Source organism: Aythya ferina, assembly GCF_964211825.1.
Source record: "Aythya ferina genome assembly, chromosome: 6".
NCBI lineage: Eukaryota > Metazoa > Chordata > Aves > Anseriformes > Anatidae > Aythya > Aythya ferina.
Window position 1 is genome coordinate 13804283 of NC_140303.1, and position 16068 is coordinate 13820350.

The 16068-nt window shown below is 51.6% G+C and overlaps 1 protein-coding gene across 1 annotated transcript; it reads left to right on the forward strand.

Moving 5' to 3' along the window:
- Window positions 1-512: 512 nt before the first annotated feature.
- On the forward strand, window positions 513-14132 carry ITGB2 (integrin subunit beta 2). The gene is made up of 16 exons (XM_084524320.1): window positions 513-688; window positions 7186-7252; window positions 7604-7692; window positions 7949-8132; window positions 8527-8697; window positions 8954-9195; window positions 9587-9742; window positions 10343-10438; window positions 10560-10649; window positions 10971-11111; window positions 11380-11564; window positions 12395-12639; window positions 12976-13195; window positions 13277-13482; window positions 13565-13731; window positions 13996-14132. Exons 2-16 carry the CDS (start codon window positions 7189-7191, stop codon window positions 14059-14061), a joined length of 2322 nt encoding a protein of 773 aa, XP_084380446.1. The 5' UTR covers window positions 513-688; window positions 7186-7188; the 3' UTR covers window positions 14062-14132.
- The last annotated feature ends 1936 nt before the right edge of the window (window positions 14133-16068 follow it).

The window sequence follows — 16068 nt, forward strand, 5'->3', positions numbered from 1 at the left end:
CTGAAGAGGTTAAGAGATAGTCGCTTGGTGTCAGTTCCCCTCTGCTTAGGGAAATTCAGCTGTGGGTGTGCTGGGAGGAGTAACTGCAGCCTGTATGTCAAAATCTGAAGGCTGCTCAAAAAAACACGTCATAAACTGAGCTTTGCCATGGTGAGAGCAGCACTGGCATCCTCCTTCAAATGGGAAGGACCTGCCCAGCTCTGCCACACCAGCAGCTCACCTGTGAGGCAAAAAACACCAGAGCCAGGCTGGGGCTGAAGGGGAGACCTCGCTCCCCTGCCCCCCAAGCCAATGGTACCAGCAGCTCCCCATGGGACCAGTTTTCCAGCATCCCCAATACCAGCCTTGGTTGCCCACTGTGCTGTTTCTGGTGATCTGTGCAAAACCAGAATGGGCATTTTTGGAAGGTCCCTTCACCAAGCGGGCTGGGGCATGGGGTCCAGGGGTGGGGCTCGGCCTTAACTGGGGTGCGCAAGGCAAGTTGGGTTTCGGGAAGGCACCCGCCCACAGCCACCACTCTGACTTCCTCCTTTCTCCCCTACCAAGCGACAAGACAGAAGGAGGAAAGATTTGCACAGTGCAGAGCTCCCAATGACCGGCTGCTGCTGCCAGCCAAGCTAGAGAGCTTGAGGACCACCAGCCTCACTTCAGTCCCAGCAGAGGAGCCAAAGAGAGGGCTTGATGCGAGGCAAGTATTGCGTTTTGGTTTTGTACACCTCTTTTCTTGGGGGAGGCAGATGGGTGACAAAGCAGTTTCGTAGCCAAGGAGTTTTCAGTGAATTTGTTTCATAATTCTTAATCCAACCTCCTGTCAGGCAAGTGCTTGGGTGTGCTGCGGCTTGATGTACAGCCACGGGGCTCATTGCTCCCTCTGGTCAAGCGCAGCCTTGCCAAAGGCAGACTTGCCTGATCTGCAACATTTCTGCTTTCAGAGGTAGGAGAGAGCCTGGAAGTACAGATGGTTATTATGGGCAGGTGTCGGACCCTCAACAGCTCCTTCCTCACCTGCCTGTGGGCCTGGAAAGCAGAAGAGAGTTGGTGCAGTACGGCATGCTCCTGCTCTGACCCGGGGTGATCCCATCGCACCCTCCAAAATGACTGCTGGGGGCTGCACCAGATCCTTTGTGAGAGCCACCCAGAGCAGCCCCTGTCCCCCTGGTCACTCCTGTGTGGCTGCAGGACGTGATAGCTCCGATGGGGAGAGGGAGCTGGCTTGTGATGGGATGGTGAGGCACAAGGATGACAGGAGGCTTGGTGCAGGGCCATTGCTGGCACACAGGCACAGAGGAACTTTCCCTGAGCGCAGGTCACACCTTGCACCTATGAACAACCTTGACTTTATTGTGAGTAGGGGTTGGTGGCAAAACAGTTGCAAATGGCCTGTCCCATCAGGGCTTGCTAAATGAGGATGCCTTCACCAGGGAAGGTCAGGGATAAGAGCTAGGAGAGGGGGTGAGATCCTTGCTCTTCTCCTTCATCTCTCTCTGTATGCATTACATTCTGCAAATGGCCACTGAAAACACATGGCAGAGGCAGGGAAAGCAGCAGAGGCTGCAGGCGAGCTTTCCCTGGGCAGAGCAAGTCCTTCACCAAGTCTCAGATACACAGGCTTGCTCACTAATGCAGCAAAGGGAAAATGTAGGACACATGAAGTACACCTCACGTGTCATGCAGAGGCCAGACAGACCGCCATTGTTTGGTTTTGAATCAGGCTAAAGCAGACAAACTTCCATTTTCGATTAATTTTAAAAGCCTGTCTCCCAGCCTCACAGGGAGATGAAAAGCAAACTCACAAACGTTCACAGAGATACCACGCCATGCGGCTGACACGGGTGCTCGTACATTGCTGCTGAAAAGTATGAGAGCTATAAATGTTGCATTTTTCTACCACGGTTTTCACATCCTGCTTTACTCGGCAGTTTTACACTCTGACGACCATTACTCATCCCAGGGCTATTTCAACTGCAAGTGACCTCAGTGGGTTAGTGATCATGATGCCTGGCTTATTTTCTCAGAGAAGGACACATCGCTTGAAACATGAGACAGTGGAAGTCTTCCACATCTGCAGCCTCTCTCCTGTGCCTCTCAACACAGCTCCTTGTGCCAGGATCAGAGGCGAGCCACTTCTCCATGCCATTGCCAAAGGGTGGGATGCTCGCCAGGAGGCATGCAGTCAGAAAGCACTGAGGACACAAGAAACAGCTTGTCTGTTCCTAAACAGTGTGTGGGTAAACATGTCCCTGGTTAGTCTAGGACAAGCGCAACAGGACACTGGCACTGGTGACAGCAGGAGGCTCTGATCAGTGATCCAGGCAGACCCTGAAAGGCTGTTTTATATATCCATATTTATCTATCTCTATATAAGCAGTTATAGATAGATAGATAGATAGATAGATAGATAGATAGATAGAGATGATGCAGGCAGACCGTGCAAGGCTACTTTTATTTACATATATATATACACATACATACATAGAGATAGATGTGTGTGTGTATATAGACATAGGCACACACATATTTTGCACAGAGGGGATGTATTTGTCTCAGCCAGAGATTAGCACTGTGTATGTCTGTCTGCTTTGATGGAAACTATCCATCTTGCCCAAACTAAGCAAAAGAAGTGAGATCTACCTCCCCACCTTGCTGCGTCCTATACCACTCATCATCACACGTGCATGGCAGCCTCACTGTCACAGGCAGATGGTGCAAATGTTCTGAGAGTCCTCCCAGGACGCTGCACATGGGAGACCATCCTCCTATTTCACAAGAAAACGTAGACAATTAGCAAAGCAGCGAAGGAGATTTACAGCCTTAAGACCGCAACACCCATCTCTGCTGTTGAACGCCTCTTATTTATAGCAATGAGACTGCAGCTAGCTTTGACACTTCCCCTTCAGCCCTATTTATAAATCCCAGCTTGCTGCCCAGTGCTGCTCTCCAGTCTGCTCCATCCCAGCAGCACCCCAGCACCTGCCAGGTGCCCCATGAGGCTGCCTTGCTCAGGTTTGCTCCTGCCAGCACGTGGGATAACAGCACCTGGGGCTGTCCTTGCACATGTCCCCTGGGGCTGCCTTCACTCTGCCTGTCTCGCAGAACCTGCCAAGCAGAAGGATGAGCTGTGTGCATCCCTCTGCTTGCTGTAACTTTTGAAAGAAAGGGGAGAAACAAACCTGTCCCCAGCAAAGGACAGGCAGGAACAATGCAGGTGGGACCAGCCATGGTGATGCAAGGCCGGGACTGAGCCACATGGATGGCAAACGCAGATGGAGAACATGCTGCAGGGGCCTCTGCCTGCGGCCTCCTAACACAGTCAGACAGAAACCCTTCTCTGAGTGCTGTGAAGAGGCAGACAAAAGCAGAAGCCCCATTTGTTCGCTTTGAAGGATACCCTACGTCACATACACACTCATCCACCCACATAGCAGTGAATAACTTCCCACCACAGCAGAAGAAAAGGAAGCAATACACTTTCTGCTGCTGTTCTCCCCTTTACACTCCTGCTGTGGGGAAAGAAACAACTGTTAATGTTACAAAGGCATCCAAATGCAGTCCAGAAAATTAACCCTACAGTACAAAATTCATTAGCAAACAGAGCTGGGTTTACATTTTGGTTCCCAATCTACTTCTGCAGACTGGGAGGATTTTTTTAATCCCGTTGTAATTGGAGACCCACTCCCTTTTATGGGATGAACCTGTCAGTATGAACCTACTAGTTCCAGCAAGCCAAGTACAAGATGCTCACAGAGCCTCAGTCCACAGCTGAGGCTTATACAAGCTCCCCCCACCCCGGCTTAAATAAGTCACACACAATCAAAGGCTTTTTCTTCCACGAGAGGGAGAAAACTGGCATTAGGTGTCATTCTAAGAGGCAGACAAGAGGTGCACCAGCTGTGAAACCCAGCAGGAGCCAGCTTGTGAGAACATCAGGAGTTTATCCTTCTGCACCTATCCCCCAGTTTCTCCTCTTGCAACAAAGGCTTTGCAGCAATGCAAGCTCATGCATTTTCTTCACCCCTGGTCACCACCAGAGTGCACTGCCACCTTCTGAGCATTGGGCACACCTTGTCCCAGGTTACCTCATTGAGCTCCCACCAGAACGAGGATCTCTGCCAGTGATAAATCTGCCTTTAGCAGTGCAAGAAGGAGCAGGGAGATGAATATATTTTCTTACAGACCTGGAGAGAGGCAGCTGTTGGTTACTGCAGGGCTGGAAGTCTTTTACTGGGAGCAAAACTATGCATGTGAACCAGCAGAAAGCTGGAGTTCGCCCCACATTACCAGAAGCTTTTACTGCTAAGACCCTTTACCTTTAATGACTTTAACAACTTTTACCTGTTACCTGCAAGCCCAAGAAGTGCTGACAGAATTTGGAGGTGACCAAAATGTGTTTGTTGGCCAGCTAAGCAATGTGCAAGTGGCAAGTGTGTTTCACGCCTGTAGTCTGGTGGAGACCAGGCCATCACGTGGGCTCAGTTCATACCTTACCATGACATTTAAAGCAGCTAAAAATTAGCTGATCCATTAGGAACTAGAAAAATAATAGATGTGGGACTGTTTGGGAAATGATTACATGGCCCAGGCACTCTTCGCCCCTGGCTTGTCACCTGTGGAATGCCCACAGGGACGCAAGGAGCACAGGCATAGGCAAGGATGGGGCTGCCATGTGCATGTTTGCTTGACAAAATGGCATGGCAGAATAGAGTCCTGTGCTGTGTCACCACAGGGGTTTGACCTGGTATGTGCAGATGTGAGGTGGCACTGCTGTTGGAGTGCTGCTGGGGAGGTTGGCTCCAACATGGGTCTCCCAAGGCTGTAGATCTTCACATCCAGATGACTCCCACTATAAGCCGTGGTGGCAGCCAGCCGTTGTGATCCAGTCACATCTCTGAGTCCATAGGGCAGCTAGGCACCAAGCCTCACTGCAGTTGTCACAGAATGACATCCATCTATCTCCCTCAGCAGCCTAATAGAGCTAATAGGCTGCCCAGGAGAAGACCAGACCTTTATTCAAGGCTGATCAGTGTCATCCTTGAGTTCTCTGGTGCCCTACAGCACCCAAGGAGCTAAAAAGAGAGACGTTCTCACGCTTCAGCAGCAGATCTGAGGAGCCGTATTTACCCGTCTGGCCTCAGCACCTTTTGAAAGTTTATCTCGCCTCTCGTTTCCTTTTCACTCAGAGCTGCTCAGTTTGGCAGGTTCGCAGGAGAAGCTGATCGCACTTCACAGCACTTGCAGGAACCAGGGAGGGGCTGGTTGGTTGCTGAGGGCAGTGTAAGAGCTATTACAAAACCAATGAACTGTCTTCCTGATGTTGTGTCTAATACTGTAAAAAAGGGAAATGTTTATAGTTTCTCCGTGCTTTTTTTTTGTCCTTTTCCTTTTTTAGCAAATTCCTCTTTTCTCATTCACCCGAACATGACCGTTTTGTAAGGCCACAACTCTGTCAGGTTTTGCTCCAGGACTGTGCTGGGGGAAAGGTGCTATGAGAAACAGTGGTGATAATGAACATAATTTTATCAACAGCGTAGTAAAACCACTGCTTGTGGTGCAGTCCGGAGTGGCCACACAAAGAACCATGCAGGCTCACGTCAACTTATTCCCACCCTGCTTCAGCACACTGCAAGTGGGTGGTGGCAACACACCTCCACTGTCTCCTCCACAGCAGCCCAGGGTGCTGCATGCTTGTTGCTTACCAGTTCACATTTCTGCTGATCCCTGAGAACAATTTAGCCACTGGGTGGCTAGCATTAGTTTCTGGACTCAGGAAATGTACTTTGGAACAAGAAGCAAGTGGTGTGAGCAGCCAGAATAATTTGCACCTGGGAAACAAGTTTGAGAACAGGATTTCAGTCATGCTGGGAACTGCTGGTGTTACAGCACAAGTTGTGCCTTGAGGACAGCAAGCACCCAGGGGCTTACAGGAGCCCTGGGCTATGTGCTGGGTGTCCCTCCCTGCACGCTGGTCAGAGATATGCAATCTCTGTGCACAGAGATGTGCAAAACTTCCACCCATGGTGCCACCCTCCAGCCCCCTCCCTGCTGCTCTAGAGCAGTGTGGATCTGATGCCAGCATCCTGCCCTTCCTCTTCATCCTGCACACTTGCACAAGAGCCAGTCCAGTGGTTGCCACACTGGACCCCACCAGGCAGCTGGAGTGAGTTTCTCCACTTCCCTTCAGTGGCCTCACCCAGGAGATGGGACATGGCCCCCATGGGCGTGTGTACATCCTATACAATCGGGTGGGAAGGTGCCACCAGCCTCTCTCATCCAGCATGGATGAAAAACGCGAGAACACCGTGTAAAGTTTCTAAGTCTCTCTTTGAAATAGCATCAGTTTCTCCCTGTGGAGAAGGAGAAACATTTGCTCTTTCCCTTCTGCTCTCCCCTCATCAGAGCTGCCTGGTCCATAGTCCTAGCAGGGTGCTGCCTGCTGTGGGAGCCTTTCTGTGGCGTAAGGGAGCATTTTTCTGATATTTTGGCCAGTTGGACTAGTTCAGCTCATAAAAAAAAGTTAAAGTTAAAGCCGGCAGTAATGAGAAAGGGAGTTAGAAGTTTTCTTTTCCAGCACTTATCCCAAAATTGTATTTAAGATTTGTACTGCTTGTTGGAAACCCTCATCAGAAAAACTTATATTAATTCACTACATGAAATATTTAATTTCCTTGATGTATTAGTTAAATGTATAGAAAGTACCAACAGACTTCTTTTCTGTTAGTTAATTAATCAAAACGCTTCTTTTGTTTATTTTTTCTCCCATGTCCATCCAAATGGAGCTTAACACAGAAGCTGAAAAACTTCACATCTAGTAAAAACTAAATGTGGTGCTCGAGATTTTCCAGTATTACATACATGTATATATGTAAACACAGATGTAAAAGAGTCTGGATAAATACCACTTCAATCTATGTAGCAGTTTAGCTGGATGCGTACTGACACAGTGCAAGTTCCTGCCCTGCTGACTTTTGCATTTCGCCAAAAAGATGCATTTCATTGCTGACCGACTTATTTTTCTAAGAGCGTGTGAGCTCTCACAGAGGGCACTCTCTCAGGACGTACTCTGCAGTGGGAAAGAGACATCCACCTGGTGCCACCACCCTTTGCAACCTCTCTCTGTTGGGTTTGATGTCTCCCTTCCCTGTGGCTGCTGTATGCCAGGTTGTCACAGGGGTGCCTTTTGTCTTGCAGAAAATGACACGTGACTGCTGCTTCTGGCTTCCAGCAGTGACCTGGGTGCTGCTGCTGGTGACAATGGGTGAGTCCCACCTGTCCTTCCTCCCTGCCTTATCCTGGTACCTCACGTGGGCAATGAGACAGCGCTGGAGGCAACTGGAGGCAGGCACCAACATAGCACTAAACATGGCACTGACAGCAATGCAAGGGTCAGCCCTGCATTTCCCAGGATCTGGTGTTAACTCAAGCCCGCCTGGCCAAGGGACAGCAAGGCAGGGCCTCCAGCAGAGGTCTTCTAGGCTAAGTGGGCTCAAAGTGGTTGTACAGTGTGGGTGCCCACTGCTGGAGTCTGAGCACCCCACAGCTGCTGCTGGGGTGGGCTGGCTTCTCCTGGGTGTCCCACCATATCAAACTCATCTCCTCCCTGTTTCAGCCTTCACCATGGAGTGCCCCAAGATCAAGGTGGGGACGTGCAAGGACTGCATCCAGTCTGGCCCTGGCTGTGCCTGGTGCAAGAAGCCGGTAGGTCCATGTAGCCCCCCATACCGTCAGTGAATGGAGAGGCACCCTGCATGCTGCACTAGTGCAGGCCTACTCTGTGGCGGAGCAGGTGGACAGCATCCTGGGAGAGTTTCATGCCCTCCCTGCTCAATGAGGCCTTCCTTTCTCCACCCATATCCCAGAGACCCAGCAGACATGGTTCGGGAGCTGGGTAGTGTGGTAGGGTGCCTACTTATCTCCCACTCCTCTGATTTTTCCTGTTGATGTTGCAACACAGAATTTCACCAAAGCTGGTGAGCCGGACTCCATCCGCTGCGACACCAAAGAGCAACTGCAGCAGAAGGGATGCCCACAGAGCGAGATTGAGTTTCCAGGCAGTGAAGTTAGAAGGACACAGGACAGTGCATTGAGCAATGATATACAGCTGACTCCCCAGGAGGTGCACCTGAAGCTGAGGATAGGTACGGTTTCTGCGGTGTTGGTAATAATCTTCTGCTCACCTCCAGGCTCAGCTGGGTAGCAACTAGAGCTGGCCAGCATTTGTTACACACGCTTTTTGCCCACCCACCCCGCTTCAAAACTGAATGGGCTGTTGGCAAGAGATCACTCCTGCAGGGGAACTGAGGGATCTCCTGGAGAGAAGGGAATTACAGAAGCTGAGGAGTCCCAGAGGAAAAGCCCCAGTGGAGATGTGAGGGCAAGGATGGAGCATGTAGCTATGCTGAGGCATGTTGTAGGTCACATTTCCTCCACGTTTCCTCCCAAAGAGAGAAGGATCCCAGCACGGGGTGGGTGGTGACACAAGATATGACCCTGCACAGCACAGCTGCTGATCCTGCTGTCCCCATCCCACAGGGCAGCCCGCTACATTTGAAGTGAAGTTTCGCCGTGCCATGGGGTACCCCATTGATCTCTACTACCTCATGGACCTCTCCTACTCTATGCTGGATGATTTAGAGAAGGTGAAGAAGCTGGGAGGGGAACTGCTCAGAGCACTGGAGAGTACCACACCCTCTCGACGCATAGGTAAGCCTGTCTGGCACAGGGCCCCCACACAGCTGTTTGCTGCTGGGAAGAGCTGTGCTCTGCTGGAGGGCAGAGCAGACTGTGGGGTGCAGAAAGCATGAGCCATCCTCTGCCAAGCTGCATGCCAGGGCAAGGGATGTGTATGCATACTTGGTACCCCATGTGGGAGCCAGGAGGTTGTCCATGCCCAGTGCCATGGGGACAACCACTAGCCCTACCTGCTTTCACCCCTAATACTGTGGTCCTGGGCACCTAGGTTTTGGCTCCTTCGTGGACAAGACAGTTCTGCCCTTCGTCAACACACACCCTGAGAAGCTGCAGAACCCTTGCCCCAACAAGGACAAGCAGTGTCAGCCTCCCTTCGCCTTCAAGCACATCCTCTCACTGACCGACAATGCTAAGAAGTTTGAGAGCGAAGTGGGGAAGCAGTTCATCTCGGGGAACCTGGATGCCCCAGAAGGGGGGCTGGATGCCATGATGCAGGCAGCAGTGTGTGGGGTGAGTCCCTAATGAGCTAGCCCCATGTCTTCCCCGTTCGCTGCAGCTGTGGGTAGGTGTGAGGTCTGCTGCCTCTGCTTACAGCTCCTTCATCAAGAGCTGGCTCTGTCCCTCTCCAGGCAGGCTGCAGGTACACATTGTGTAATTTCAGGCCTGCAGTCCATGCAAAAGTACTAATTTGGCAGCCGGGCAGGTTATGCCCAGTCTGGGTACAAGAGAATATTTCAATCCAGAGCCTCCTGAATCTGATCCCCGTGATCCTCCTCCATACCCCCAACCCCTTCCCATGGCTGTTGTGTCCCATGCTTTGGCAATGGCAGTGCCGTGCCCAGGCACCCTGGCCCCAGCCCTGCTCAGGGACAGGTCTCAGTGCTGTCCATGCCACTTGCAGGACTTGATTGGCTGGCGCAATGTGACCCGCTTGCTGGTGTATGCTACCGACGACGGCTTCCACTTCGCTGGTGATGGCAAGCTCGGGGCCATTCTGACCCCCAATGACGGCCAGTGCCACTTGGAGGACAACATGTATAAAAAGAGCAATGAGTTTGTAAGTACTCCAGGCTGTTTTCCCGGGTTTGCTCAGTGTCTCCACACCCTCAGCCCTTGGGGGCATCTCCTGTTACCTCTGCAGTGGAAGCGGGCAGCCCCTGCGGGGCCCCAGGAACCTGCCCCAGTGTGGCAGGGTGATGGATACAGTGCACCCTGGGAGCAGAGGCAATGCTCCCTTGGGTGCCCCACCTCACGCCTCTGTTTCAGCACTCGGCATCAGGCAATGAATTGCTGTTTGGGGTGCTCTGTGTGACCTTCCTCACAGCAACTTTATCAGCAAAAGCCAGGCACTGACCTCAGAGGTAGCATGGAGGTAACCTGAGACATCGCCATTCAGGTGGCAGTCTCCCTGTGTTTTACCCTGACTCCGTTCCCACAAGCAGAAAAAAATGTCACTTAAAAGCATATCGCTGAGACCACAAGATCATCATAATCTCAAAACTGAAGAGAGCTGCACCTGAGCCTAGGCTTCCTTGTGGCCATGCTGCCACAAGCTGCTGGTTATGCCGGGACCGGATGGCGGCTGCACAACCCTGGCGGCCCACCTGCCTGCTGGTGGGGGAGGTCACGCTCAGTGCAGCCCCCTCTCCTCACACAGGACTACCCCTCTGTTGGCCAGCTGGTCCAGAAACTTGCCGAGAACAACATCCAGCCCATTTTTGCTGTCACCAGTAAGATGGTAGACGTTTACAAAGTAAGTAGACTTCAGTTGGTTCAGGTGCTTCCTGTCCTTCCCTGTGAGGACAGATGTGCATCTGTCCTCCTGCTGCTATTGCTGTCGTGTGGGGGCTCACTCCTTTGCTCTCCATTGGCAGAAACTCAGCGAAATGATCCCAAAGTCAGCAGTGGGGGAGCTGAATGAGGACTCCAGCAACATAATTGAACTCATTCAGGTGGCCTACAATGTAAGTGATGGATAAGGATGTATTTTACCTATCTGGCAGGAGTTAAGCAAGGAAAAGTTCCCATTGTATATCCTCATCGTCAGAGAGCTGGTGGAACTGGGGTTTAGGGGATGGGACACACTGAACCACTCTGCCCACAGCAAAAAAGAAGTTTTCACCTCTCTGATGCCATTGCCTGCCATTCCCACCCCACTGCAGGAGCTGAGACTCTGGCCTGGAGTGCTCCCTGCCCTTGTACACTGGGCTGGGGGAAGCAAGCCCCATCCTCTTGCTTCTGTCTCTTCTTGGGCTGACTGCACTCTCTCCACCATTTCCGCACAGAACCTCTCCTCACGGATCATCCTGGACCACTCCACCCTGCCAGATGTCCTGGATGTCAAATATGACTCCATTTGCAATGCAAAGAAGGTAGTCTCAGATGAAGCAAGAGGGCAGTGTGACAACGTAAAGATCAATGACGAGGTATGTTCTCCTGTATTAGGAATGCCATGCAGCTTGCAGTGTTCCTGCTGCCTTTTCTGTCTAACTGCAGGAACACAGACTGTTGTTCCAGAGTTTTTGTTCTCATGAATTTAAGGTCCAAAGTGTCCGAAGCACAGTGGGAGAGGGGTGGGTCCTCCATTGTGCTGGATGTGTATGTTCAGCCTAGGGCTGATACAACCCTCTTATTACGGAAGCTATCTGATGGTCTCCAGCCCTTCCCTTCCCTTTCTCACTCTGCACCTTCTAGGTGACCTTCAGAGTGAAGGTCACAGCAAAGGAGTGTATCCAAAGCCAGTCCTTCACTATCCGGCCGCTGGGCTTCACGGACACGCTCACCGTCCACCTAGACAGCAACTGTGACTGCAACTGCGAAGAGCAGCCTGACCAAACCGCCTGCAATGGAAAAGGCAACATCGTCTGTGGGATCTGCAGGTGAGTGCTGTTTCCCCCCAAATATTATTTCAAATGCGGCCAGAACTGGGGAGCTGCTAGGAGAGGGCTGTTAGGCCAAGCCAAGGGCAGCTGTGTGCTGTGCTTGGTTCCTCACAGCAACTTTGTGCCTGCAGGATGTGGGGCCTGGTGAGGGCTCAGCAGAGAGATTTACACTGAGCAGTCAGTCATGGGCTTGCCTGGAAGCTTTGAACCAATTTTCTTATTTGGAGAGGGAGTTAAAGCTTGCGGTGACAAGGGACACAGTGAGGTCTCTTCTGTTTGTGGAGTCTCTGATGCTTTCCAAAGGGCATCCATGCATCTGCCCAACCATCCATCCACCCACCCTTTTATCTATCCAACTACCCACCCATCCAACCATCTACCAGCCCATCTGTCAAGCAGATGCTACTTTCTGTAGAAATCTCTTTAAAATCCCACTTCTGAGCTGCAGTTCATGTACATCTTTAAGCATAAGTGCTGCTTTATGGCCCTTCAGTGTGGGAGAGGAAAAGACTGGGTTTCCTCAGGAAACACTCAGATCTCCTTTCAAGGCTTTGGAAATTATAAATATAATAATGATTTCCGGGCAACCGTTTGGTGTTGTAAATATAACCAGCACAGAGAGCAGCATTTCTGAGGTCTCCCACTGACGTGCTGCCCAGAATTAGCACCAACACGTGGTGGTGCGGACGCCTGGTGACATGTTTGTTTCTGGTGAGGCTGTCCCACATTTGCTCCACTTTGGCTGAGGTCTGAGCCCAGCCCCGCACATGCTCTGCAGCATTTCTGGCAGCTGATGACCCAGACTTGCTCCTCTCCTCTCACGGCAGTTGCAATTCAGGCTACACGGGGAAGAACTGCGAGTGTGAAACCAAGGGCAAGACCAGCAAAGAGCTGGAGGGCAGCTGCCGGAAGGACAACAGCTCAGTCATCTGCTCAGGACTAGGGGACTGCGTGTGCGGGCAGTGCGTCTGCCACACCAGCGACGTGCCCAACAAGCAGATCTACGGCACCTTCTGCGAGTGCGACAACATGAACTGCGAGTTCCACAACGGCTCCCTGTGTGGCGGCACCGGTGAGCAGCTGGGCAGAGGGAGGGTTGTCTTGCTGCCTGAGCTGCACGAGCATATTTTCATGCTGCCCTCACAAAACCCCTCCCGGAAAGGCAGCCTTAGTCCCAGCACAGTGGCTTCTTCCGAGCAAAGATGTGGCCAGAGCTGGCAGAAAGTGACCAGTTCCCCCTTTTCACTCTTCCCCCATCCCCATCCTCTGTGTACCAGGGAAGATACCTCTGGATAACACGTGGGTAGAGTAGACAAGTTGCATTGTCAGGGCAGCTCCCTGCAGCCCCCTCCTCTGCAGGCAGCCCTGAGCCTTTCAGGACCATGAACAGAGCGGTTTCCCCCAACAGAGCGAGGGCAGTGCGACTGTGGCAAGTGCAGGTGCACGTCTGAGTACCAGGGCAGCGCCTGTCAGTGCAAGAAGTCGACGGAAGGCTGTTTGAACAGCCGGGGGAACGAGTGCAGCCTCCGCGGCTCCTGCCACTGCAACCGCTGCCAGTGCCGGGGGGGCTATCAGCCCCCGTTCTGTGAGGAGTGCCCCGGCTGCCCCTCGCCCTGCAGCAAATACGTGTGAGTGATGGGGCTTAGTGGTGGGGCAGGGGTGGGGACAGCCACCGCTGTGGAGGTAAGTCACATCCACCTGTGTTGCAGCTCTTGTGTGGAGTGCAAGGCCTTCCAGAGTGGGCCACTGGAGAAGAACTGCTCGGAGGCCTGCAAGAACATCCGATATGTTGAAGAGCCACAGGCACGGAGCCGGCAGTGCAAGGAGAAGGACTCCAAGAACTGCTGGATCTCCTTCCGCATGTCCCAGGATGACGGAGAGGAGATGTACACTGTCACTGTTGACCCTAAGAAAGGTACCCCCGCCCCACTCCTTGTGCCCCAGCCCTACCAGCTCTCCCGGGGGCAGCAGATGAATTGTCTATGTTTGCTCTACAGAGTGCCCGGAGCCTCCCAACATCGGGCTGATTGTAGGTGGGACCATCGCCGGTGTGGCTCTCATCGGCCTGGTGCTCCTGCTGATCTGGCGGCTCCTGACAGAGCTGTTTGACCGCCGGGAGTACCGCAGGTTCGAGAAGGAGAAGTCCAAGGCCAAGTGGAACGAGGTAAGAAAAATTGTCTGCAGCAGTGGGGCACACCGGGCCTTGGGACACCTGCATGCAGGGAAGATGGGCATGGAGGGGACATCACTTGCAGAGGCAGCCACGGCTGGCAGTGCCCGGAGTGCTGCAGACCTGGATCTTCCCACTGCTTGACCTTGGGGCTGCCAGTGCTGTCTGCATCATTCATAGTCAGGGTGGGGTGAGTAACACACTGCTGAAAATCCAACACTGTGCAACACTGAGGGACTTTCACCCTTATCCCTCCAGGCTGATAATCCCCTATTCAAGAGTGCCACCACAACCGTCGTGAACCCCAGATTCGATGGGCAATGAAGTGGAGCAACACTTGTCAGCACTGGGCCTCACCATTAAATAAGGAAATGCCAAGCTAAGGAAATCTCAAACTAAGGCTCCTACCTCTTCTTCTTTATTCTGCTGGTTTGTTCCCTTCTTCTAAAAGTCCACCAGCACATCATGTGCTGACTGAGGGCCTGCACGGCACCTGACTCTCTGCATGGTGCTCGCTGGTTGTGTTTTGGGAGGAGAGAAGAGCAGCAGCTTTGCCATGGACAGAGCTGCAGAGTAGGTCTCACCAGCAGGGAAGTACCATAGCTCTCATAGCAGTTACTGTCTGTCTCAGCTAACTTTGCCTTGTGGCATGACCTTCGGAGATCAAGTTCCAAAAACAGCATAGTGCACATAGTGCTTCCGGCTGTGATTTCAAAACTGCTATTACCTTTCTGCTCCAGCAGGCTCCGCTCAGAGGCTCCTCCATGCCCAGCCTTCCCCTGCTTCACTGCTCTCCACTGTTGCATTTGCAGCTCATTTCTGAAGCACTCACTTCTGAGGAGGATGTGGAGGGCCCCCAGGCTGGGGGTCTGCTCTGGATGTTGCTGTACCTGGAGGTGATGGGCAGCAAGGAAACATGCACTGATTTATTTTTCTAAGTCATCAGCTGCTCCTCAGTGTTGATCCCTTCTCAGAGCTATGACGGGCTCCTCCACATTTCTACCTGGGCTCCTGCAAGCTTGGCTTACCTCCAGCAGGCCTTGAGACTGTTGCATGACAAGGAAGCAAAGCAGCAGCAATCTGAACCATAGAACATCAGCACCAGAGGTAATGAACGAGTGAAACATTGCCTACAGCTCAGACCTCAGCAACAGCTTCTTCTACCATCTTCCAGGTCTAGATCTACATCAGACATGCTCAGGACCAGGAATGCAAAAAACTTGGCATTACACAGATCATCTCCAGTTCAGTGCTTTTTCAAATTCTGCACAGCAGCTAGGTCCTCTTATGCCATCATCATTATTTTGAAATGTGTACAGTTCTGTATTTGCTTCAAGTTTGGGAATAATTTGCATATAGCTATATTATGTCAAATCACTGTTTGCCCTATGAATATGTTTAAAGTTAATAAAAATTAATATATAAATACATCTGCATACGTCCTACTAAGAATCAGGTGCTAGGGCAACAGCTGAAGCACATATCAAAAAAACTTCAGCCAAGTCTTCACCCCACACCTGGCTGTGTGAAGACTCCAGAGGCACCACCCTAGGGCTCCAGGTCTGTGACGCTATGCCCATTGCCAAGTACCCAGACAGAGGCTTTTATTATTCAAACACAAAGAGAGAATCTCCCTTATCAGTAGCTGTGGGTCTCACTGCTGGTGTAGGCTGTGCAGTACACACACAAATATGAACAAGTTTAGCAGAACAGTTAGAGAAAATCAATGGGGAATGCAAGCACAGAGATTCAGACCTTTTCTAAGAGAAGTATGACCAGTAATTGCACTAGACAGAAGTATATCCTAGGATATGTACAAAAGCCAAGAGGGAAACCTGAGCTAAGAGGGTCCTTCATGCCCCTTGGTCTTGCTTTAGTCCAAAGACTTGGTGGTGGAGCCTGTGTGGACATGCCTGCAACAGTCATAAGTATTTCACAGGCAGGTGTGAAATGGCCCTTCCTCCAGACTTCAGGCAGTGACACTGAACATCCTTTCTTAAGGTTAATTTATTTTTGATAGAAATGGAACAACTGTATTTTCCTTGCCTTGGTGAAAGGAAGCTGGCTGATTTTCAACCAAGAACCTTCCAAACACTGTTCCAAAATCACAAATTAGCTCACGTTCCCAAGTTCACCTGAAATATAGCACATCTAAGCAGGGCACAGCTTTTGAGTACACTGGCCAGTGCATAGGCATGGACACTGAGATAATATTGTTTTCAACGTCTTGGTGACTACTACTTGTGAGGGGCACAGGAGGTAAGGAAGCCAGGATAGAGGAACTTACCCACATAGCACACAGACAGCAGTGGAGTTAAAAGAAATGTGTCT